This window comes from Indicator indicator, chromosome 6 (genome assembly GCF_027791375.1).
Source record: "Indicator indicator isolate 239-I01 chromosome 6, UM_Iind_1.1, whole genome shotgun sequence".
Taxonomy (NCBI): Eukaryota; Metazoa; Chordata; class Aves; order Piciformes; family Indicatoridae; genus Indicator; species Indicator indicator.
In genome coordinates, this window is record NC_072015.1 from 14,735,798 (window position 1) to 14,760,860 (window position 25,063).

Sequence of the window (25,063 nt, forward strand, 5' to 3'; positions counted from 1 at the left end):
CATTGCGATCCTCGGCAACCTGCTTGGGGTGACCCTGCTTTAGCAGGAAGATTACACTAGATGATCTCCAGAAGTGTCTTCCAACCCCCACCATGCTGGGTTTCTGTGATCTTAAAATCTCTGGGGTTTACCTGAGGCAGCTCAGCAGGAGAGGCCCTTGGTAAACTCACTGGTCAGTTCATGTTCTTGGCTGTGGTTTGAAATGGTGCTGAAGGGGTTTATAATCAAGCATAACACAATACCGAATTCATGATAGAAGAGGAGTGATAAACAGGATTGTCCTCCTAATCCCTTGATACCTGCAGTAGTTAGGGATGCCGTAGTTATTAACATACTAAAAACACTAGTGGGAATAAAATCTCCAAGCTGAATCTTGCCACTGAACAGCCAAACTATCAGAGTCAGCATATAGCTGCTTGGTGCTTCTGCAGCACTTTCTGCCCAGGGCTGTGCTTGGTTTTGAGAATTTTAATGTAATGAAGAATCTCAGCTTTCTATACAAAATTTCTATACAGAATTCAGCCGGGAGCATATTCTTTCTGTAGCCAAGTTATCAAGCGCTTGAACTCTTACTTTTTAAGTGGGAAAATATGGTAAACTTCGAAGAGTGCAGCAGATCCAGTGTAATAAAAAGCTTTTCCTTAGCTTACAATTTCTTTACACGGTGAACAGCAATTTAAATTTAATGAAACACTTAAACTTTATTGATGTGTGAACGAAATTATGGTGTTGGACTTGATCAGTGCCTGAAGTAATTCAAAATTATTAAAAGCCTTTACTTTGAACTGTAAAAAAGCTGAAACTTTCCAGTTATTGTGGGTCACTCCTCAGTCCAGATAGCTTCCAAATGTCGATTTTTGGATGCAAACAATTTTTAAGAATCTATTGTTCAGGTCATGCAAAGACATTCTTCGTTTCAAATCTGTGCCCTTTTCAAAATGCTGTAGGGATTCAGTGAAACTTGGAAGGGGAAGCCAGTGTAAGTTCTCACCTTTGCCTGAATAAATAGGATAAGTATGTGGCCAGAGAATACTGTATGTGCATTCACAACTATTTTTATCCCATTTTACCTTTTCTTAGCAGAGCAGAGAGCCCAAAACATCAGGTTTGGTTGGGTTGGGTTGTTGGTGTCAGTTTGGTTTTTACTGCAGTAATATCTCTAAAAGCTGCTGTGGTCTGGTCCCAACTCACTGTTTATTTAGACAGATAAGTAAAGTTCTACCTGAAATTCAGTTTGTGGCATTTTTTCCCATAAATTTAAGGTACACTCTCATGAGTTATTGTTATTGATTTGCTGATCTACCTGCATTTGACTGCATTATATGGTACAGTTGTAAATGCTGGCTGAAAGTCAGGCTGATGAATTCCTCCTCGGTGTCATCCCAAACTTTGAAGTCTGGATAAAACAACCACCTAGATTATACCATAGAATTCAGATTTGAGAATATGATGAAGTTAAGCAGAGTACAACCTCCTTCCACAGCTTCCAAAGAATCCACTACATCCGTAGCCAAGGTTTGCTTCAATCAGATCTTTCCTGTGACTTGATACTTCCACCGTATACCTGTTAGTAAGGTAACACTACCTTTGATTTTTTTGCAAATTTGCTGAATTTAGTAAGGACTGATAATTCTGTGTATCCACAAATGGAGCACAAAGCAATTGGGAAGAAAGGATGTAAAAATATTAACAGCCAGTCCTGTGATGCCTGTCGGTGCATCATTTGTTTAAGAACAGTCAGACCTTTGCAGAGTCAGGAGGGTTCCTTCCAACTTCCAATGTGCTGGGATTCTGTGATACCGTAAAAGACAGGAAAATTGCGTGTCTTATTGCTGCTAGAATTCTCTGTGCTGAGAGCACCATGTTTAAAGGGTTCTACTTTAAAATATCCTTTTTAAAAATAGGCCATCCTCCACTTCCTTTTGCCATGTTTGTCTTTTCTTACCTGCCTTAAGTTGCTGTAATAAACATGCGACATGTTTCACTGGTAGCTGAGGTGTTTCTCAGAAGCTTGAAGGTTAGAGAGATACAGAACATAACCAGACACTGAAATCATTAGTGTCTGTAAAGAAGGGTAGATTTAGATTGGCCATGAGGAAGAAGTTCTTTACTATATGAGGGTGGTGCAACACTGGAACAGGTTGCTCAGAGAGGTGGTGAAGGCCCCATCCCTGGAAACATTAAAGGTCAGGCTTGATGGGGCTCTGAGCAACCTGATTTAGTCGGGGATGTTGTCCCTGCTGACTACAGGGGGGTTGGACTAGATGACCTTTAAAGGTCTCTTCCAACCCAGTGCATTCTATGATTTTATATAGTTCCAAATACTTTCTCTCTGAAATTGGTCTCTTTTGGATCGGTCGGCTCCAGTTCTCTCATTTCTTATAATAATAATATTTGAGTGACAAGCAAAGTAAATTCATAAACACAGTATATCTCTATGCCCATTCTTCATTTGTGAAGTTGCTGTCATTCTGCATGTGACAGGCTATTATTACAGTACCGTTGGCTTCAGGAATTCTGAGAAGAACACGCCGCTTCCCAAGCGCAAGTCTCTGTTTTGAAAGGTTTTAATAATTCTAGGTTTTATAAAATCATGAAAGGACACCTCTGGGGTGCCTCAAAAATGATGTGTTTGAAAGAAATAAATGAATATTCTTGCAGACTATGCTTGGTTTGTGTTAATGAAAGGAAATATTGCTTGAGATTTTTGAATTCAACTGTTCCAGTTTTGATAAAGCTGTTGATTTCTTGTATACCTTACAATTACTGCAGTGACTTGCTTTTCCCATTGAATTGGTCATTCTGTATCTTTCTGGTGCATAAAGCTACCTTCTTTTATCTGTGATATACATACTTTGTAAGTGATGTTTCTTGTCTTCTCTAGGTGATCCTGCTCTGGCAGGGGGGTTGGACTAGATGATCTTTCAAGGTCCCTTCCAACCCCTAACATTCTGTGATAAGTCTTTCTAAACAGGAGGATATCTGAGGGCAGTGTGAAGGGCTTGGTCTGTATTGCTGACCTCAGTAACCACTGGGACTTGTTACTGGGTATTAACCTGCGTGTCTGTAAAGCGAAATGTGGCTGGGATTGGCAAGGACCACCGAACAGGACAAGCTACCACACTCAGGCTGAATCCTGCTTTACAAATCAGTGAGAACACAGTCATACCGGGGACATTTTTCCTGTGGATTTTTCAGCACGTTACCTATTGGTAAGGTTTAGCAACAGAAAATCCTTCAGCATCAAAACTGTTGTTGTAAGAGAAATCTAGTGATATTAGAATTTCCATAATGTTATGGCTATTATATGCTGCAAATGATGGAGGGGGTTGGCTAACAATTGGTAAGCAATATTTACTTACAAAGCCATCCTAGAACTGATGGATTGCTTGTGAAAAAGTTTGGGTAATACTGAGACATTGTTGGATGTATTCGTTTTCACGTCAAGAAGGATTTGTTGCATTTAGGAATCTCACATGTACATTTCACAGTATCACAGTACATTACAGGTTGGAAGGAACCTCCAGAGATCGTTTGGACCAACCCCCCTGCCAAAGCAGGATCACCTAGGGTAGTCCACGCAGGAATGAATCCAAGCAGGTTTTGAATGTGTCCAGAGAAGGAGACTCCCCAACCTCCTTGGGCAGCCTGTTCCAGTGCTCTGTCACCCTCACTGTAAAGAAGTTTCTCCTCATGTTGAGGTGAAATCTTCTATGTTGGAGCTTGTATCCATTGTTTCTTGTCTTTTTACTGTGCACCACCAAAAAGAGCCTGGCCCCATCCACTTGATACCCACCCCTCAGATATTCATAGACATTGATGAGATCCCCTCTCAGTCTTCTCAATACTAAACAGCCCCAGGGATCTCAGTCTCTCTTCACAGGGGAGATGCTCAAGTCCCCTAATCATCCTCATGGCTCTCTGTTGGTTTCTCTCCAGCAGGTCTCTGTCTTTCTTGAACTGGGAAGTCCAAAACTGGACAGAGTATTCCAGGTGTGGTCTCACCAGGGCAGAGTAGAGGGGGAGAAGAACCTCCCTAGACCTTCTGGACACACTTTTCCTGATGCACTCCAGGATACCATTGGCTCTCTTGGCCACAAGGGCATAATGCTGATCCATGGAGAACTTGGTGTGCACTAGGACAGAAAGACCTTGGTCTTTCTCCATGGAGCTGCTTTCCAGCAGGGCAGCCCCTAACCTGTACTGGTGTCTCTTGTTATTCCTACCCAGACAGGGAACCCTGCACTCATCCTTACTGAACTTCACCCAGCTCTCCAGCCTGTCCAGATCTCATTGGATGGCAGCACAGCCTGACAGGGTGTCAGCCACCCCCCCAGTTTTGTATCATCAGTGAACTTGCTGAGGGTACTCTCAATCACCTCACCCAGGTCATTGATGAAGATATTGAACAAAACTGGACCCAGTACTGATCTCTGGGGAACACCACTGGCTGCAGGCCTCCAACTTGACTCTGTGCTACTGATGACAACCCTCTGAACTCTGTTGTGGAGCCAGTTTTGAATCCACCTCACAGACCAACCATCTGTGCCACATTTCCTGAGCTGTTCTATGAGGATATTATGGGAGACAGTATCAAAAGCCTTACTGAAGTCAAGGTATATGACATCAACTGCTCTTCCCTCATCTACCCATTTGGTCATGGTTTCATAGAAGGCTATCAGTCAGGCAGGATCTCCCCTTGGTAAATCCATGTTGGCTACTCCTGATAACCTTCTTGTCTTCCATGTGGTTAGAGATGACCTCCAGGATGAGCTGCTCCATCATCTTTCCAGGGATGGAGGTGAAGCTGACTGGTCTGTAGTTGCCTGGGTCCTCCTTCTTGCCTTTCTTGAAGGCTGGAGTGACGTTTGCTTTCTTCCAGTCATCAGGCACCTCTCCTGTTCTCCATGACTTTTCAAAAATGGTGAGGAGAGGTTATCAGTATCAGCCAGCTCTCTCAGCTCTTGTGGATACACCCCCTCAGGGCCCATGGATTTGTGTGTATTCAGATGGTATAAGAGATCTCTAACCCGGTCCTGACTGACCACTGGAGTATCCTCTTCCCTCCAGTTCTGCTCCTTTGCTTCTGGAGACTGAGGTTCCTGAGGGCTGATCTTAAGAGTAAAGACTGAGGCAAAGAAGGCATTCATCAACTCTGCCATCTCTGCATCATCAGTTATCATATCTCCCATATCATTCAGTAGTGGGCCCAACTTTTGTCTGCTCTTCCTTTTAACATTCATGCATTTGAAAAAATTCTCCTTCTTCTCTTTCCACCCCCCTGGAAAGACTCAGTTTCTTCTTCAGAACCTTTTTGGCCCCCATCAGGAAGAGCAATGCCTTTGTTTTGGGTGGCACATGCTATGTTGTAGCTTCAATGTCTTTTCTTGTGGTGCAGGGTTTTTTCATTTCCCTCAAACCAGCTACTTAAAATATTTGATAGGTGTGAGTATTTGATACCGTTGGGCTTCCCCTCAAGTCAAACATAGATAGCCAACTAAATGCAACCAAAAAAAAAAAAAGACTAAACAGCCCAAATACCATTAATGCAGAAGTAGAAATGATAAGTTATTTTTAAGTGCTGTAGGTCAGCACAGTGTTGGCTCTGAAGTGCTTGTTTTCCTGTTATGTCTGAAGGTCTCAACCTTTATGGGTTACAGCTGCATGCTGATGGGGCAACTGTACCTGAGGAGCACCTTTTAATGGCTGCAGCTGTGCCATATTATGTTAATAGTTAAATGACAGTCATAAGAGGACAGGTTTCTATGGCTTCTGTATCTCAAGTACTGGGTTTGGCTAAGGGTTATTTGTTTTCAAGTGGTGGTTTGGGTGAACTGATACCTGTGTGTGCTCAGATGAAGAGGTGTTGATTTGGCTCTAGGCTCCCAAATAAGTAGTTTCTTACACCAGTGCACAGGCATTTTGTGTGGTTTAGAAGGTTTTGATTACTTAATTTTTCTTTTGTCACTTACATTTCATGTTGCCAGTTTAACAGATTGAAATTTGGCTTATTCTGCAGTAATTCAAGCAATTTGAGACTCTCTACAGTTCAGTTCTCAATGTCTTATTGTCACAGGATCACAGGATGTTAGGAGTTGGAAGAGATTTCTGGAGATCATTGTGTCCAACCCTGCTGCCAGAGCAGGCCCATAGAATCTAGTGCAGATCACACAGGAGTGCATCCAGATGGGTCTTGAAAGTCTCCAGAGAAGGAGATTCCACAACCTCTCTGGAGAGCCTGTTCCAGTGCTTTGTGACCCTTACAGTAAAGAAATTTTTTCTCATGTTGAGGTGGAACTTCCTGTGCTATAATTTACGTCCATTGCCACTTGTCCTATCACAGGGCTCAAGCACAAAGAGCCTGTCCTTTCCTTCTTGACACCCAGCCCTCAGATATTTATATACATTTATTAGATCCCCTCTCAGTCTTTTGTATGCATCCTTCCCTCAAGACCTTTAGGCCTGGGTTAGTAAAAGGCCCTTTACATTTTGTTCCTGTGTTTGATGGGAAAAACGAAAGTAACTCTGTATCTTACCCAAATTCTCTCAAGAAAATGCACACCTATCAAACTGACCTTCAGCACCTGCACAGCTTTGAAGTCAGAGTTGCTAGCAAACATAGCCTCTTCCCAAGTGAAGCACCATTGGGCTTCTCATTTCTAATCTTTTTGGCCTTTAAAGGCCAAAAATGCTCCTCATCTTCTTAATGATAAAGCAAATTATCTTCTGGCCCAAAAAGCAGTGGACTTTGATGTGTGTGGTCAGAAAGCAGCAAGTATTTGTATTGCAGACTTCTTGAGATGTCTCTCAAATCCTTCTGGTTCTTGGGATGGAGTAGCAGAAGGTTCAGAACTCCCTCAGCACCTTTTTATAAAAGACATCTTAGTTTGGATGATGCCATGGGGCACCAGTGTTGTTCTCCTGATGTTCTCCTCCTGTAAAGTGAAATCCATGCATAGACAAAGTTATTAATCACAGTATTGGTGGAGCTCTTGCTATTCCAAGACAGCTGAAACACAGAAACTTTCAGGTTCTTTGAACAACGTGGCATTAACTTCTGTTGCTTGAATTAAAATAGTTCAAACCTTACAAGTCATGTAAGTCTTGCAAGCCTTTGTGTTTAATGCTTTTGGAAGGAAGTTTTGGGGCTACTTCTCTCAGGTCCTTCCACTGATATCTGCTGGTTTGCGTCAACATAGTGTCATGGTTGAAAACAAAAGCAAGGCACCTACTTCAGAGATGTATCACCTTAAGACCTCAACATGGTTATCTAGGTTCTGACTCTCAGTGATCAGGCTCTGTCCTCCCTTGCTTCCAAGATTTCTGAAAACACTTGCCCACATTGCCAGTAATTTCTTCATTAAACAGTAGTTCTTGATGGCTACTTTTGAGGTCCCTATTAGCACTTAGGACTTTCTCTGACTCTTAAGGACATTGTGTATTTATCATTACCATGAGCTATGCAGAGGATTTCAAGGAAACATTAATCTAATTCACAGTTTTATTAGCATGAAGTTAGTAAGAACAATAGATTTATCAAAACATTTTCAGTTTTACACTAATAAGCTATTTATAGCACACTCGTATCTATTTTTGTCAGCAGGCTAAGGACTGACTTAGGACAAATGGGTTAAAAAACAGGAAATGTGGTTAAATAACTGGGTAATCTCTCCAGAGAGTTTCCAATTTGCCTACACGTTCACATTTTCTTCTGAATGTGCTCTCAAAACAACACTGCTAAGTACAGTACCTTGAAATCCAGCTCTGCTTAAAGGAGGGAATGTTTCCATCAACAGCAGGAAGTGGCCTAGTGAAAAATTTTACATTCTTGGTTAAAATCAAATGAGGTTTTGGAGTTCCTGCCTGTAAGTGGGTTGTTTTCTGCTCTGATAACACAGGAGCAGTTGTATGACATTTAGTCAGGTGTATCATATGAATCCACAAGTCTGTGAATGCTGCAATTGTATATTCAATTCTACACTGCTATAATATAATCATTTTTCTCCTACTTTACCCTTTTTTTTTTTGTTTGTTTTTAACCTGAGGCTGGTTTTATTTGTTAATATCCAGTCACATTTGGTCACAGTATGGTAGGGGTTGGAAGTGACCCACGGAGTTCATCTAGTCCAGCTCCCTGCTAAAACAGAATAGTCACCCAGAGGAGGTTGCCTAGGATCACAAGGTCCAGGTGGGTTTGAATTCTCTTCAGAGAAGGAGATAGTAAAAATAGTGTTATTAATGTAAAAATAGTGTTATTAATGTAAAAATAGTGCTATTAATCAGACTGCTCAACACTTGCTATGAGGGAATTTACTGAACATGATGATGTCCATTTAGTTCTCCAAGAGGTGGTGTCCAATTTCTTTGGGCAAAGCAGAAGCAATAACCAAATTAAAACCATTCTGTTAAGTTTTTGACAGCTACTATTTATTAGCTTATTTAAAATCTACTTGACAATTATTCATGAGTCAAAACAAGGAGAGAATACAATAAATAAAGCAGCCAAAGTGGTGGTAAAAGTCATGGTTTGGTGGAGTTCTGTTTTCAGAGCTGCCGCCAGATCTGTGTTCTGCTCTTAACATCCTGCTAAGAATCCACTCAAAATGTTTTTATCCAGGGCAAACAGCAAAGCATGAAAGCAAATTAATTTTTAGCAATTAGGAAGAAGCAAACAAGTTTGTCTTAATTTAGAAAACAGACCATGGGTGGTACTGGCATCCGAAGCCAGTTTCCTATCAACCATCTGAAGGGAGAAACCTGCGAGCAGAGGGAAGCTGCTTTGTTATGTCCAGGGGGAAGTTCCAAGTTACATCTCAGCTTTGGTTTTTGGTGGGGGTTTTTGTGGTTTTTTTCAATTGTCAGGTTAGGTGATGTCACTGTGTAGGTGGGGGCCCTTCACTAAACTAATGTGACATCCTCATATGTCAGTCCTATAGTCCATGAAAGGCTTGGGGCTGTAGATGAGTTGAAGTTTTTGGCTATTCCAGGGCTAGCAGCCTGTCTGGAAAGGTTTAGGCTTCTTGGAAATCTAAACACTGTTTCTCTAAATGAGGTGTTGTATTCACTATAGTAATTGTAAATAATACCCAGCTTTTAAAATTATTTCCAGAAATGTAGAATAACTTAGGGCATTTCATTCATCATGGAATTTTAATTCCTATGTTGGAATTAAACAAATTCAGTCACATTAAATTTTCCTTGATTATAAATGTCAGATTTCTAAATAATTCTGGGGGACAACACCTTGATTCAGATGTATTTCGTGTAGTCTGCAGCACATTTTGGTCCCCATTTGTATCAGATGCCACCTTCTTCTTTCATCTTATTCTGGAATTCTAAGTTCTAATTTCTTTACCTTTTTGGGGGGGGAGAGAGTTGGGGGTTGATTGGTTGGTTGGTTTGTTTATTTGTTTCATTTCCAATCCAGGTTAAGTACTCTGGAAGACTCAATACGTAAATTTCTTCAAAATAGTATCACAACCCTGAAAGGAGGTTGGAGTGAAGGGGGGATTGGTCTCTTCTTCCAAGGAACAAGTGATAGGGCAAGAGGAAATAGCCTCACGTTTCACTGTGGGAGGTCTAGGCTGGACATAATAAGGAATGATTTCTTCCTCAGAAGGGTTGTCAAGCCCTGGAGCAGGCTGCCCAGGGAAGTGGTGGACTCCCCATTCCTGGGGGTTTTAAAAGCTGTGTAGATGTGGTGCTGAGGGACACAGTTTAGTGGTGACTTGGCAGGGATCAGTTAACGGTCGAACTTGATGATCTTAAAAGTCTCTTCCAGTCTAAGCAACTCTGTTATTAAAAGCTGATGCTCTTCTGCTGGGCTTGATCTTGGAGGTATTTTCCAACCCTAATGTCACTATGATTCTACAGTACCAACATAATGAAAAATATTTTTTACTATACGTACTTCATAGTTCTATAGCCTCAAATGTTTTACACTTTAAGGATTATTGTAAGTCACGTTTATTTGGAATGCTGCATAGTCAAAACAAAAGTAGTTTAGTGTTCATCTTAATTTTCACTTTTAATCTGCACAGCCTCTTGCTTATTTCTTTGGATAAGGTAGTTGATGGATAGAGCTTCATTGTGCTCTGGAAGGGATTATATGTAGCTGCAGGAAGTCTGAAGCTATTCTGTGCATCTCTTAGATTAAAGTTTGTGTCCAAGTCATATCTGCACAGATTCTTCATTTAAATTCATATAGCAGCTTCTACATGCAGGAAACTCTGACCCACTGTGACCTCAAGCACTGTTTCATTTCATAGAGCCTCTTTCCCCTCCCATCCATTTTATCTTACCTGTTGGTGGTTTACCTTGCAAAAAAAAAGTTATGTTGAGTTCAGTCGGAAGTTATGGGTTAGGTTAGACTGAAAAGTGAAATCCTGTGTGGTGTGCCAAGCAGTGGGGCAGGCTGTCTATCAGGAAACATCCATCCAACCTGTATTTCAACTCCTTGAGCCTTCTGCATGGGCAGGACAATTCTCACTGGAAGTATTAAGACCTGCAGAAATACAGTTGATGGGCTGCCATCACGCAGGGCATCCTGCTAGCCCATCCTGTTTGTGTAATATGAAGTTCTACAGGGGAAAAAACATCCTGACCCACTGGAAATCACACTAGCAGTTAGAGTAGTTGGTAAATGCTGCTGTTGCTTCACCTGCAAAACAGCCAGAACCTGGAGGAAATGGAACAGTTAAAATCAGACTGTTTAACAGAGCTCCATGGTTTTGTGGATACCATGCTTTAGTTTCTTTTTTAATGTGTGCTACACAGCACTGATTAACGACTTGCAGTAGATGTCTGCAGGTTGGTGTTTTTTTCCAGTGGTTTCCTATAGCAGATTAAAAACTCAAGAGTTGCAGGAGCTTAAATGACACATGGTTCAAACCACTATGTGTGTGACTTGCAATGAAGCTTGGTTATGACACAGCTAAAGCTTGGAGAGCACCATTTCCAATATCAGTTCAGCTAAATGTGACAACAGGGTGTCAGACAACTTCTGTCCATTTGTCCTCTAAATTTACTCTCAGCATAGTAAATGAACAGGAGCAATATAGTATAAAATACATTAGCTAGGTGTGAAAAATATTCATCTTTTGGAATCAAATAGTTTGTTGTTATTTTTGAGGAAAGTTTTTAATAAAAAGTAATCAGGAGGAAAAAAATTTCTGAGCTGTCTGACCATTGCTGGCATAACTCACCAACAGAACAATAAATTGTAAAAATATTTCATGCCCTTGGATAGGTTTAAAATTTGAAATTTTGGACTCCCAGGCATCAATTTTCCCAGCTCAACCAAGTCATGTTCAAGGCCCAAGGCCAACAAATTTAGTGTTGTTTTCTGAGGCACTGAGGAATATTGCTGCCCATGCGAGCGCTGCCCTCCTGCAGAGGCCAAATGCTCTCTGTTGTTTCCTAAATTGGTGGCTCTGTGCCTACCTCTGTACTGTTTCAGTCCCTCACAGCTTAGGTTTCTAATAAGTCCATCAGCTAAGTCTTGAAACAGGACTGGGAGCTTGGTTGACATACGAAGAACCATTTATTCCTCTTCAGTGGCTCCTTCTCTTTGCTTTTCAAAAAAAAAAAAAAAAAAAAGGAAACTGAGTGACAGCTGTCAAACTGTGTTCCCAGTGATGGCTTTCCTGACTCCTCCACGGAATCATTTAGGCTGGAAAAGACCTTTAAGATCATCAAGTATAACCATTAACCCAGCACTGCCAAGTCACCACTAAACCATGTCCCTCAGCACCACATCTACATTTTTACTCTGAAATGGGTCAAGAACTGGCTGGAGGGCCGTGCCCAGAGAGTGGTGGTGAATGATGCCACATCCAGCTGGCAGCCAGTCACTAGTGGTGTCCCCCAGGGATCAGTGCTGGGCCCCATCCTGTGCAATATCTTTATTGATGATCTGGACAAGGGGATTGAGTCCATCATCAGTAAGTTTGCAGATGACACCAAGCTAGGAGCAGGTGTTGATCTGTTGGAGGGTAGGAGGGCCCTGCAGAGGGACCTGGACAGGCTCGATGGGTGGGCAGAGGCCAATGGGATGAAATTTAACAAGGCTAAGTGCAGGGTGCTGCACTTCGGCCACAACAACCCCAAGCAGCACTACAGGCTGGGGACAGAGTGGCTGCAGAGCAGCCAGACAGAGAGGGACCTGGGGGTGCTGGTCTATAGTAGACCATGAACATGAGCCAGCAGTGTGCCCAGGTGGCCAGGAAAGCCAATGGCATCCTGGCCTGTTTCAGGAATAGTGTGGCCAGCGGGACAAGGGAGGTTATTCTTCTGTCTAACCTAAACCTGCCCTGGTACAACTTGAGGCCATTTCCTCTTGTCCTATCAATAATACCAACAATACCAACAATATTCCTGCCTCAGCTTCCCAATTGTCCATCTCAGAGGAGGTTCCAATCTCAGAAGAGTTAAATGTGTCAAACCCATATGCTTGGGTTAAAATTTCCTGTGTGCTTTAGTTGTCCTTGCTGAATCTCAGTTCAATCTTTGAGCTTTTGAAGACATGTTTTATGCTCATATCCTCCCTCTTGAGTTACTTTAGAAGGACTGGGAACATCTGAAGACCTGTGTTGCCTTCTGGCACAGAAGCAGCATCCTGATGAGTTCAGTTTGACCATATGTGTGACTTTTGCTCTATTCGTGCATGCAGTTTTTGTTAGCCTCTCCATGTCTTAAAATTACACATCTGCTGGTGCAGTTCCAGCCCTTGCAGGCTTATTCAGCCACTCTGGAGGTTTTGTAGTGGCATGGTGTCATTTGTGTACTTGGGGGAAACATAGCTCTGAGAACTACATGTGGGACAACTGGTAGCAGTACACCATCTGAAGATCTTCTGCATGACTCCCGCATTGGCAAGCTCGAAGCTGAGTTTCCGTTACTCCTCAGAACCACAAATCTTTCTCCCTTCTGCTTTTCCCATAGTTCACACAAGCATCTTTGCTATAGTTTTACAGTGTTGTTAAAATTGGTGATAGATTTAATTTGTAGAGGAGAGGGAAAAAAAAAAAAAAAGGTAAATTAGTAGGTGCTGTAAACTGGGAGTTAAATTTAATGGATAATCTTGTTACATGTTTACTGGTGTAAAGGGGTCTAGAGAGGAGGGCCCAAAATTGGAAGGTGCTATTTTAAAGTTTCTGTCAGCCATTGTGATGGTTGATGGCTGAAATTGTCCTTCATTTTTATGTCTAAAGTCTTCCCATCCATTTTCCTCTCAAGCAGCACTGGGGCTTTGTTAGTGGCAGCTGGAATCTCAGCGAGTGGGAGTGGGAGTGCAATGCATTGATGTTGTAACAATAATAACATTTTCAGGAGAGAAACTGCAACTTGTCGAGACTTTCTTTACCACTTTTCTGTCAGGAGCTATGGGCAGGCATTGTGTTTATGCTTCAATATCCTAAAAAAGAGGTATTTTCATCTTCAGAATGTTGTGTTTCACTCAGTTAGCCTCCTAGTTGCAACCTACAGCTACGTGGTGCGTTAGCTTTCAGTGCTGTATAATAGGGCTGGCAGCGTGGTGTCCCAAAAGCTGTAAGTGCGTGGGCTGCTGAGTAGGCCTACAGAAAGCTGCACACAAATTCTATTCCAGACAGAATTTTTTCTACTTTTTCAAATGAATTTCACAACAAACTCACAGTTGGGTGCTGCTGCTTGCGTTTCCAGTGAATCATCCTCCAGGAAAGTAATGCTTTGCTTCAGCGAAGCCTGCCACAAACACTGTGGTGATATAAATCAGAAACTGGATATTTCTTAATTGTAATTTTTCAGAATGCAGTACAGTTGTTACATGCCTGCAGGTCCTGACTCTCAGATATGTTTGGGTTTGTCTCCACATGCAGAAATCAAAATCCTTCACAAATAAGACCAAAAACAAGGGCTGGAGGGGGAAATACCTTTTTTTTGTATGCTCTGTTCTCAGTAGGAAGCTGGCTGCCCAGTAGCAGTGGTTGTCACAACACCATCTATTGAGCAGCATAGTCAGAGCAAACCTGTTACACCATTACCTTCAATTTCCACTCTCAATTCACTGATGGTCAGTTCATTTCTACCTTTCTTTCTTGTGCCAGCATTGTTCTTCTCCTCAGCTTGTTCTTCTTGTCTGCTTCCAAGTGCTGGCATTTTAGGAGTGCAGTTGCATCCTCTCTCTTACCAAGACAAGGTCTTTTAGATTATTAAATGCTGCAATTAAGGCAGCTATAGTTTCCTGTACACAGGCTGTCTGTAAACTGCACAGCTTTGCACTGTTTGTGCTGAATTACCTGCTCTTAAATTGCAAAACCTGTCTAAGAAGCTGAGTAAATGCTTGAGCTTGTGCTGAGCTCCCTTTTCTTGGGATCCCCCATTCAAGACACGTAAAGAGCTACCAGAGGGAATCCAGTAGAGGCTACAAAGATGCTGAGGGGACTGGAGCATCTGTCTGAGGAGGAAAGGCTGAGACACCTCAGGCTGTTTCACCTGGAGAAGAGCAGAAGAGCAATCTTCTCAATGGTAACAGTATTTAAAGGGTATAGGGCAAGAGAATGGGGAGAGAATCTTTTCAGTGGTGCTTAGGTGACAGGAACAGTACAAGGGGCAACAGGCACAAACTGCAACCCAGGAGGTTCCATCTGAGCATGAGAAAAAACTTCTTTGCTGTGAAGGTGCCAGAGCCCTGAAGCAGGCTGTCCAGAGAGATTGTGGAGTCTCCTTCTCTGGAGAGGTTCCAGACCCACCTGGACATTGCAATCTTGAGCAACCTGCTGTGAGTGACCCTGCTTTAGCAGTAGGGGGTAGACTAGATGACCTCCAGAGGTCCCCTCCAAACCCCACCATGCTAGGATTCTGTTAGAACAGCAGTAGGTTCAACTTAATCCATGACTCATCCATAGAGAAGGGAGACCCTCAAAGTCTTCATTTTGTGCAGCAGGGGTTCAAAAGTGAAAACACATGGTTTCCACATGAATGTTCTTGCTGTTACAAGATGATGCTAGTAAAAAGCTGAATACTGCATGGGTTCGTAGACCAAAATCAACACCCTGCACCCTGAGGTTAACTGCAAACCAGCTCCCAAATTTTCCTCATACCTCTTGAAGTGATTTGCATACCACCTTTCAGTGTCTCTTCAGGTTGTATTTGCTTGGGGGATGTGATACAAATGTTCTCTGTGATAGGAAGCCTGCAGAGGATTTAAACTGGGGCAGAGTGAAGTAGGAGGACGACAACAGTAGAAGAGGAAAAAGGAAGGGAGTGTTGTGTTTCCACATATACCTGTGATCCTTTGGTGTGGTTCGAGTAGTGGTGTGTAGCATTCATACTTTGTTTTGCACATTACAGAGGAGGATAAAAAAAGTCAGTGTCAGAAAATTTCTAGTATTGTTCTAATTCACTCTCCCTTCCTTTCCTGTTGCAAAAAAATCATGAAGATAATGAGAAATTACAGGCTTGCCACCTAGTACACTCTGCTGTTTGGCTTGCTGGTTGAGATGGAAAAAGTGAGATTTTTCAAGAGTAAAGCTAGTGAGATAAGGCACTAGAGATGTTTTGGAATGTTTGGGGAAAGGTTTGTGTTTTTCTTTACCTTTTTGTTATTCACATATCTCTTAGATTGAAAACAGAACATTCCTTTCAAAAAAATCTTAATTCTTTTGTGTGTTCAAAAACCAAGCTGCTTTTAGTGAGGGCAGTAAAATCTTCTTTGACACTTCTTTGTTACGAATTTCTGGAAAAGAGGCTGTGTTGGTGCAGAGCTCAGCTTTGTCCCAGCTGCACGTTAGAACAAGAGTCACCAGTCAAGACCTCTCCCTCTGCTTCCCCTAAGCTGTCTCGCTTCCAACAGGAGACTCTCCAGGAAGCCCCCTCCAGCCTAAACTCCATTGCATCACACAGTGTAGACCCAGGCAATGAAAGCATTCATCATGCAGGGGGGTCCTGTCATCCTTTTCCACAACAGGAACCTGCTGGCTTTGTTAACTTTTTACTGTAAGGAAACATGCCTTTCTCCATTTGATTTGAAAAAAGGAAATAGACTGGTGGTGTGGCTGTGGAACTTTCTCTTTCTGCCTCTGGTCGCAAAAGCCCTAGTGAAAGAATGAAAAGAAAAAGTCATCTTTGCTGAGACAACAGGATGAAAGTAATTAATTATCCCATTTGTTTTGTTTCAGGTGTCAGGAACTATTTGAAGGAAGCATTAGTGAACATCATTGCTGTGCACGCAGAGGTGAGGAAAATCTAGATGGTTCCATTCTTGCATTCCTATGGTAATTTTACTGTGCTTTGCCTCGTAAATCCTGGCCTTCATCACCCCTGAAAACTGAACTTCTGTTGAAGTGTCTTCATTAGAGAAGTAGATGCTTTGGGTTAGATTTAGCCAACCAAGTAGGCAACTGCTGACTTCTCAGAGCAGTTCTTGTTTATATTCACTCACACTCCATCACACCTTTTAGTTTCCATCTTCTGATGAAGCAGAAAGCCAAAGTGTAAAGCTCAATTCTTCCCTTTTCATGCAGTTTAAATATATCTATAAAGAGATATAGAAAGATACCATGCTGACTTTCTCTAATTAACTTTATTTTGCACAACATATGGAAATGAGCTTGTGCTTTACTTCAGAAGAGAAGATCAACACCTGCCCCTGGGGATGAAAAGGGAATACATGCCATTCTTGTACAATAAAATACTGAAACCTTCACCCAGAAAGTTTTACAGTGTATGAGCAGCACAAATTGTTTTCAATACTTGGGTAGGTAGTGGCTTACAATAGGGATTGCATATTATAATTAAATTATTAAAATAATATGCTCGAGGAGCTGAGTTCTTTGGCCTTTTGTGGTAATATGCAGGAATTTTCTATAGTCCTTTAAATTCCAGCCTCCTTCCTTCTAACCATCATGAGTGTTACCAGATCACTGTTGGTCCTTTTCAACACACAACAAGTGTAGCTGCTCTACCTTTTCCATCCACTTAAATTCTGATGAAATTCACTTGGGAGTTTAATTTCATTCCTCCTTAAATTACCAGAATTCACATAAACTGAAATCTTTTCAGAAGCTTTAAATATCACTTGGAATAGTTTTTATTCAGTTTCAGTATTTACTCAGAGCAGTTTTCACAGAAGCTTTGCTGATCTTACCCACGGCTTCCAAAAAGGGAATAAGCAACAGCAAAAATATATCCCAACATTGGTTTTATCAGTATAGTGGAAAATAATGAAAATAAAAACGTGAGTTTTTGCTTTAGAGTCAAAGACATTTGTGAGCTGCTCCTGTAAATGTGCACACTCCTTAGATTGCTGCCACAGAGAAGTGTTCTGCCTTGCTGATTTCATCGGCACCAATACTGATTTTGGCCCAAATAAATTTCTAAATGTGAAATACTACAGAAAGATGAGAATGTGTGTCAAGATGAAACTCCCATTTCCACTGTTTTCTGGTGAAATTCTGTGAGCTGAAGAAGTTTATTTAGCAAGGCAGCAAGTTTCTGTAGCTTGAAACAGCAAAAAATTAACCATCAGCTGAACAGCAAGCACAGACTTGGAGCGGAAAGAAAGTTGTTTCTCTGCCTTTGAATTCTTGTTCAACTGCGATCAAAATAAGGGCTTCTCACTGCAAATTTTTGATGATTCACCACTGCTGAGAATTCTTTTTTTCTGGATCTTGTATAGTAACTTCAAGAGTGCTTCTTGTGGATGCAAGTGTTCTTTTCTCAGTAGAAGATTTTGGGTCATGTTCCTGGTATGTTTGTCTTGAATTGCTCGGCAATATTTGCTGCTGAGTAAGGTGACCCCTTCCCAACTTGTCACTTGTTTGACTTCTTTCCTACTGTACAGCTAAGTGTGTCACTTAACTGCTTTGAACCACAGAAGCTAAAACAGGCTCATGTTTGGATTATCCAATGCTAATTCAGTGGCTGAGAGCTGACATTGGTGGTCAGTGCACTTAGCAGCTTTATGGGATTCCTGATACATGATTCACTACTTAAATCCTGCATCTATTTATTTATTTATTTATCTCCCTAATTCACTTGTACACACATGTATGAATAGTTTTTGTCAATTACTGCATCTCCTTGTCAGGAGATCAAAACTTCACACAAATCCAAAGCATTTTAGCAAGACTGCTAAACTTTTGTTCTGCTGCTTAACTTTTAGATAATTTTAAGGCAAATATCAGAAGAGAAGTGTTTAAAAACTCTGCAGCTGATTTTTCCTTCTTGCATCTCTCCAGTTGTATCATCTGTGTCCCTGCCTATGGTAGGGGATTAGAATTAGATGAACTTTAAGGTTTCTTCCTACCCAAACCATTCTATGATCTTCAGTTCCTTATGTCATAATCTCCCCTAACCCTGTGCAGTTTTAGGACAGCTTTATGATCACCTCTGAGTCTTGACACAGGTTTGGTCTGTCTAACCTATAATCTCACTTCCTCTTATTTCCAACCTCTTTCCCTTTTCCTCAATGCTGTGTAGAAAAATCATACTTTTTTTTTTTAATTCACCAACAATTTCTCACTTCCTTCAAGCTCCCTTTAAGGGTAATTGGTCTCTTCATGCTTTCCTTCAGGTATAGATCTAACATTTAGTTTTGTATGACTGTTGTGTTGCAGCTGCTGTTCTGAACCTCACATGAAGAATCCAAGTACCAGTTTAAAAAGTTATAAAATTAAGCATTAAAAAGGTGGTCTTGATCATAGAATCACAGAATGGTTTGGGTTGGAAGGGATCTTAAAGGTCATTTAGTCAAAGCCCCGTGCAATGGGCAAGGACACCTCTTACTTAGACCTTGTTGCTCAAGGCCCCATCCAACCTGGCTTTCAGCACTTCCAGGCTTGGAGCCTCCACAACTTCTCTGAACAGCCTGTTCCAGTTCCCTACCACCCTCATGGTGAAGAATTTCCTCCTAATGTCTAATCTAAATTAAGTTTAATGCCAGTACCCCTTGTCCTGTCTCTACATGCCTTTGTAAAAAGTCTCCTTTCAGCTTTCTACTGAAATTCTGCTGTAGAAGATATTTCTGTTCATACTACTATTGTGTTCACACTGCTTCTTTCACAAAAATCAGGTGTTTACCGTTTCCAAAGACTTGGTTCCTCGGGTGATGTCAAGGGTTGTAGAAGCAGTCTCTGAAGAGCTGAGTCGACTGATGCAATGTGTGTCATCCTTCAGCAAAAACGGAGCTCTACAGGTACTTGGGTTTTTTGTCCAACATCTTAGTCTAGAACACTGAGAAGAACAGAGGGAAGGGATCACCTTTGTAGTTGTTGGATTTATTGCAGCAGCAAGGGCAAGTGGATAAAAAGGATCAGATACCAGTATACAACCTATTCCAGATTCATGGATGAATACCCTTTGGAATACTGGTTCTTGGGTTTGACTGTATTTTGGTGTTGTCTTTGTGTCTGCATGCATAAAAAGTCATCTCTATTGTGTGAGATACACTGACTGCTGTGGCTGTAACAAGCCAGAAGAGCCAACTCGCAGTTTCCATTGTACATGGCACCATTCTGCATTATGATGGGAGAGTGATTGCCCAGTTGCAAGCCTTATTTTCCATTTGCTGGTAGTAATTAATATAGAAAGATCACAGCCAAATAAGACTGGTTGCCCATTTAAAGCCAGATCAGTGAATATCTATTTGAACCAAATCAAAGCTACTCATACATCATTTTCGAGTAGATAACCCACTGTAAGAACTTGCTGCCTAAATCTGTAACTGGATTTCCTCTCCCTACTGTAAACTTTTCAGTCACAGTCATTTTCTGTTCCTCTGAAACTCTTGTCTGGAAGAGAGCAGCGGCGTGAGTTAACTGAGCCTGGTCAGAGTGGTCAAAAATACCTGTTCCCAGAGAGAAGCCTGATTCCCACATCCCATAACCCCTGGTTTTCCACCACCTCTGTTTAGGCTGAGGTACTTGAGAACATGCCACTTCCCCGTGGTGCTGCTGCCTCCTAAAATGTAGGAAAGACTCCAGAATTTGATAGGTAGTGATTCAAAATGTCCAAGACTATTCAACTTGGAACTCCACAGAAAAAGAGATGAAACCTTCTGTGGTGAGCAAATCATTTCTTAGGAGTATAAAATTGGTGGTTGGCACTGTCAGATTTTGTACCACAAAGTTTGGCACTAAAAGCGTAAGTCTCAGCTGGCTTCCTACCTTAAACCCCAGCTGGTTACGTACCTGAAATCTCTGCTGGCTTCCTATCTGGGGAGGAAGTGAAGGGAAGATCCAAAAGCCAAAGCCTTTTGTTAGAACTGGAATTAGATGTCAGTGGTACCTTATAAAAGGTTTTGTTTTGGAAGATTAATGCCTGATTAGGTCTGAATACAGATCAATTTCTGTAATAGCTAACTGGGTTAAATTTTATCTTTATCATTAACACAAACAATGTAAATTTGGATGAAGTTCACTTTATATTTTTTAATCATAGAATCACAGAATTGTTTTGATTGGAAAAGACCTTTAAGATAATCAAGTCAAACCACTGCCTAATTCTGCACTGAAATGACTTAAAGTATTGGTCACACACATAATGTTTCTGTTCCATGTAAAATCTGTGATGATAATGATTTTATTTTCTTTTTTCAAAGACTAAAGGACCATCTATGAAATCACTTTAATCTTTTGAGTCCATCCTCCACCACAGTCTGCCCAGGTCAAAATTAACACCAAGACACACATTGAAGTGCAGGGGTAAAACTCCCAAGCCTGTGTGCCCACCAGGTGACAGGCACACATCTGATGGGAAAATAATGAATTTAACAGGAAAAGCAAGAACACAATGTACATTGACAGATTTTTATGCTCTTGTGTTTTCTTTCTTTGTGGCTGGGCTGCGATGTGAGAAGTTAATCTCACTGTATTTAATAAAAAAATTAAGGTTGTGTCCTTCTGTCTTCCTGTCACAGTACAGGGAAGATGTCTTGCTGTTACTGAGACAAGCCAATGTTTTTACTGCTTCACAGTGAAGCAGTAAAAACATTGGTTTCTCTCAGTAACAAACGCTTTGACTTGAATCAAAAGTAGGAAACTGTTCCTTTTCACAGTCTTCTTCACACAGCAGCTTGGCAACGAAAAATACAGGAAACAAACTGTTCAAAGCCACAGCTGCAGTGTATGGTGATATTTGCCTTTAAAAAAATGAAGCTTTGGCATACTGGTGTTCACCTGATGATGTTGTTTCAATGTTTGTATTTCTGTCTTTAGGCAAGACTTGAAATCTGTGCCTTGAGGGACACTGTGGCCATATACCTGACACCTGAGAGCAGGTAAGATGTGCTGCAGGATCCGGTTTTCAGGGTAATGGAATCCTCAATACACGTGCTAAAGAATGTAAAATAAGGACTTTTACTTTGAATACAATCATAGACTCACAGAATCATTTAGCCTGGAAAAGGCCTTTAAGATGACCGAGTCCAACCATTAGCCCGGAACGGACAGATTACCACTCAACCATGTCCCTCAGCACCACCTCTATAGAACCATAGAATCATTAAGGTTGAAAAAGACCTCTAAGATTATCGAGTCCAACCTTGTATCCAACACCTTCATGACCACTAGACTGTGTCCTGAAGTGACACATTCTCTTTTTTAGCACCTCCAGGGATGGTGGCTCCACCATCTGCCTGGGTAGCCTGTTCCAATGCCTAACTATTCTTTCAGTAAAAAAATTCTTCCTAACATCAAATCTAAACTTCCCCAACACAGCATAAGGCCATTACCTCTTCTCCTGTCATTAGTTAGTTGGGAGAAGAGGCCAACACCAGCCTCACTACAACTCCTTTAAGGTAGCTGTGTAGAGCAATAAGGTCTTCTCTCAGCCGCCTCTCCTTCAGGCTAAACAATCCCTCAGCCTCTCCACTCACCACTGCCCTGGGCAGCCCATTCCAGGGCCTGACAAATTGTTCCTAATGTTCAGCCTAACCCTCCCCCCCACCATGATACAACCTGAGACTCTTTGCTTTTGTCCCTACATGGCTCCAACATCTTTCAGGGAGTTGTAGAGAGTGAGAAAGTCTCCCCTCAGCCTTCTTTTTTCCAGACTGAACAACCTCAGTTTCCTCAGCAGCAACTCATAGGACTTCTTGTCTAGACTGTCACTAGCTTCATTGCCTTGCTCTGGACACACTCCAGAGTATGTGACAACTTGGCAAATTTACCAAAAAAAAAAACAAAACCTGGACTGTCACTAGTAACAGTTGCCACACATCACCATATTAACCTTTTGCTGACACAGTTCATCATTCCTGCACTTCTGGTCTACATCTGCTGCCCAGAGAGGTGTAGATATCCCATTTTTGTAGTTGCTCAACACTTGCCCCAAGAGACCTCCTCTGATCTCAAAGTTGGCCCTACTTCGAAAGCGAGGTTGGACCTGAAGACCTCCAGAAGTCTCTTGCAACCTAAATTATTCTATTAATCTACCTCACTGCAAACCCACTGCAATACTTTTGTAGGGTAGAATGCAGTGACCTGAGCACAGAAAGCAAAAAATCCATATTTTATTCATGTTTCATGCTCTGATGGTCACGTAATTTGAGGCAGAGGGAGGTTGGAAGCTATGTGTAACTCCTAAAGAGTCCAGAACATCAAGCACAGTCTTGAATCAGCCACTGTTGTAACACTTCCCATTGAATTATGGTGAACATCACACCTGTGACTATTTTATGTTCAATTTGCATATGAACATCAGTTCTCAACTTAATATTCTGTTAATTTATTGAAATAAGAATCAGTAACCTATCTCCATGGAATGTGAAGAGAGAAACTCTGAATGCTGGGACTTGTACCAGGGAAAAATTAATGTTTTTGTTTTCCTCATAGGTCGAGCTTCAAGCAAGCTTTGGAAGCCTTGCCTCAGCTCTCAAGTGGGACTGACAAAAAGTAAGTGTAATAATGGGCCTTCTTGCCTCCTCTCTGGTCTTTAGAATCAGTTCTTTTTACTCTTTTATGAGAACTTTGTTATAAGAGGGTCAGCCTTTACTATATTTGAGCCTTCTGAATTACAGAGCATAAACCTCTTTGGACAGAGTTACATATAAACCAAGTTTTGTTCACCATGGCCTGTTAAATCACACAGAAGAGCTGATAGCTTTGTGACACATCCCTTTTGCCCATCCAAGTCTTACCATTTCAGTTTAGCTTTGTATTTATTTTGTCATTTCAGTCTATTTTAGTCTTTTTCATTTTAAAATTTCTATGAGGTCCAGAGTATTTTCTTATTGGCTTAACAGCAATAAAAAAAAAAAGCCAAGGAAAATAATCCAAGCTTTTGCCAGCTGGTATTTGGACAACACCCCAAATTGGTCTGTTTAAATTTTGAAACAAGTAAGAGTCTGTGGTTCTTTTTACACATCAGGAGTTCTGGATTCCTCCTTCCACACCATAGCAATCTTTGACAGCCCAGCTGCTTTGCTGCATCACACTTAGCATGCCATGTTTGGTTTACAAGCCCAGCTTCATAAAGAAGAACAAAGTAAAGCTAGAATGGGATTGTAACAAATTTGTTGGTGTAAGTGTAGATGTTCAGAACTTGAGATTGGTGCTTTCAGGAACTGAGTTGCATCCATGAGTCATTTCACACTTAACAGTCAGAATTTTAGGATATTTTGCAGACACCTGAGGAGACTCTTTGTGCAGCCTGTGCTCCATGGGCTGTACCTTCTTCCAGATCTCCTCTATCTATTCAAACTTGCTCCTTGCTCGCCACATGTCTTAAGTTGCCTCCTTGCCTTACTTGGCTCTTATTCCTTATTAGAGATAGGCACCAGTTTTGAGTGAGGAGCGTTCTTTCAGGTCAGACTTTCTGAAACACCTGTAGAATTATTTTGTGTTACGCTTAATCACAAGCATCTGAGCTTCATAGGACAGATGAGAATTAAGAACTGCATCATTTTAGCATCTGCCTCAGAGTTCTGAGTCCTAGACAGTGCAGAACTGGTCCTGTTTCCCAGGTTGTTACACCCTAATTGTCATCATTCCAGGCAGCTTGTCATCAGTTTGTGTGAAGTAACACCCATTTGTACCCTGATGCAGAGCTGTTCCTTTCTGCCTGTTAGTATGAGCAGTTCACTGTTCATGTGTTTATTTCATAGGCATTGCTGTGACACTAACTGGTGAGTGTGGCCATAGTCACCTTCCAGAGGACCTAATGAGGAAGCAGAGACTGATTTTGTGGTTCACTTTGTTGTTCTTGGGTTTCTTTTTTTTTTTTTTAACACACTGTATAATTTCTTCCGTTATCAGTTGTTCAACAATCACAGCTGAGGTGATGCCTGTCTGCCCTGTCTAGCTTGGGTTTGAAACAGAGCAAGAAATTCAGAGAACTCATTCTTCCCTGGAATGCAGGGAACATAAAACACCCAGGCAAGGGCAAAAAACTTCCTATTGCATCTCCACTACCATAAATATCTCCTACACCAGAGCCATCAACATCCTTGGTCCCACACCTGCAACTTGCAGATTACAATAAATATTGTCCGTTGCACCAAGCACCTTGATGGCAGCTACGCAGATGTAAAGGGACCATTGTTATCCTCCAGAGTAAATGCCCACATAGTTTATCTAGACAAGACAAGAACACAGTTTCCAGTGAATTAATGTTTCTCCTAGAAGAGTCATAACCAGCTTCAAGTTTTCAGTCATGGTACTTAAATCTACAAAATACCTTCCAAAGACCTGAAATTAAGCTACACACAAGAAGCCATGGCCTTGAGAAGAGATGATGCTGAGTTTGTGGCACACAGGCAGCTTCTGGATTTTCCTTGTAGAAGTATCTTATGATGTTCTCCACCAGTCCTGTGGCCACTGTGTTTTGTAAAGATGTTTCTCTTAAGGTGATCTTTATCTGTAAAGAAGTACACATTTTATCACCTTGATAACATCTTGTCTTGGTTTGAGATTGGATGCCTTTGAGAAACCATAGAGTACAGGCCTCCAGAGGCTAGGCAGGTCCAGGAGGTGGACTGGGAAGTGTAATTTTTGTTATTTCATTCCCAAATGCCTGCATCTCCCATTTATAGGGGGCAACACAAGCTGTTCCTATCCCTTTCTTCCCCTTTCCCTCTCTCTCTCCT

General features: G+C 41.5%; 1 protein-coding gene across 1 annotated transcript in view; it reads left to right on the forward strand.

The window, feature by feature from the left end:
• Positions 1–25,063, forward strand: part of EXOC2 (exocyst complex component 2) — a 90,551-nt gene that overhangs the window by 64,665 nt on the left and 823 nt on the right. Inside the window, exons 23-26 of the mRNA XM_054381832.1 lie at positions 16,158–16,213; positions 19,052–19,174; positions 21,195–21,256; positions 22,812–22,871. Coding sequence (XP_054237807.1) covers positions 16,158–16,213; positions 19,052–19,174; positions 21,195–21,256; positions 22,812–22,871 — 301 coding nt within the window. The remainder of the gene's footprint in view (positions 1–16,157; positions 16,214–19,051; positions 19,175–21,194; positions 21,257–22,811; positions 22,872–25,063) is intronic.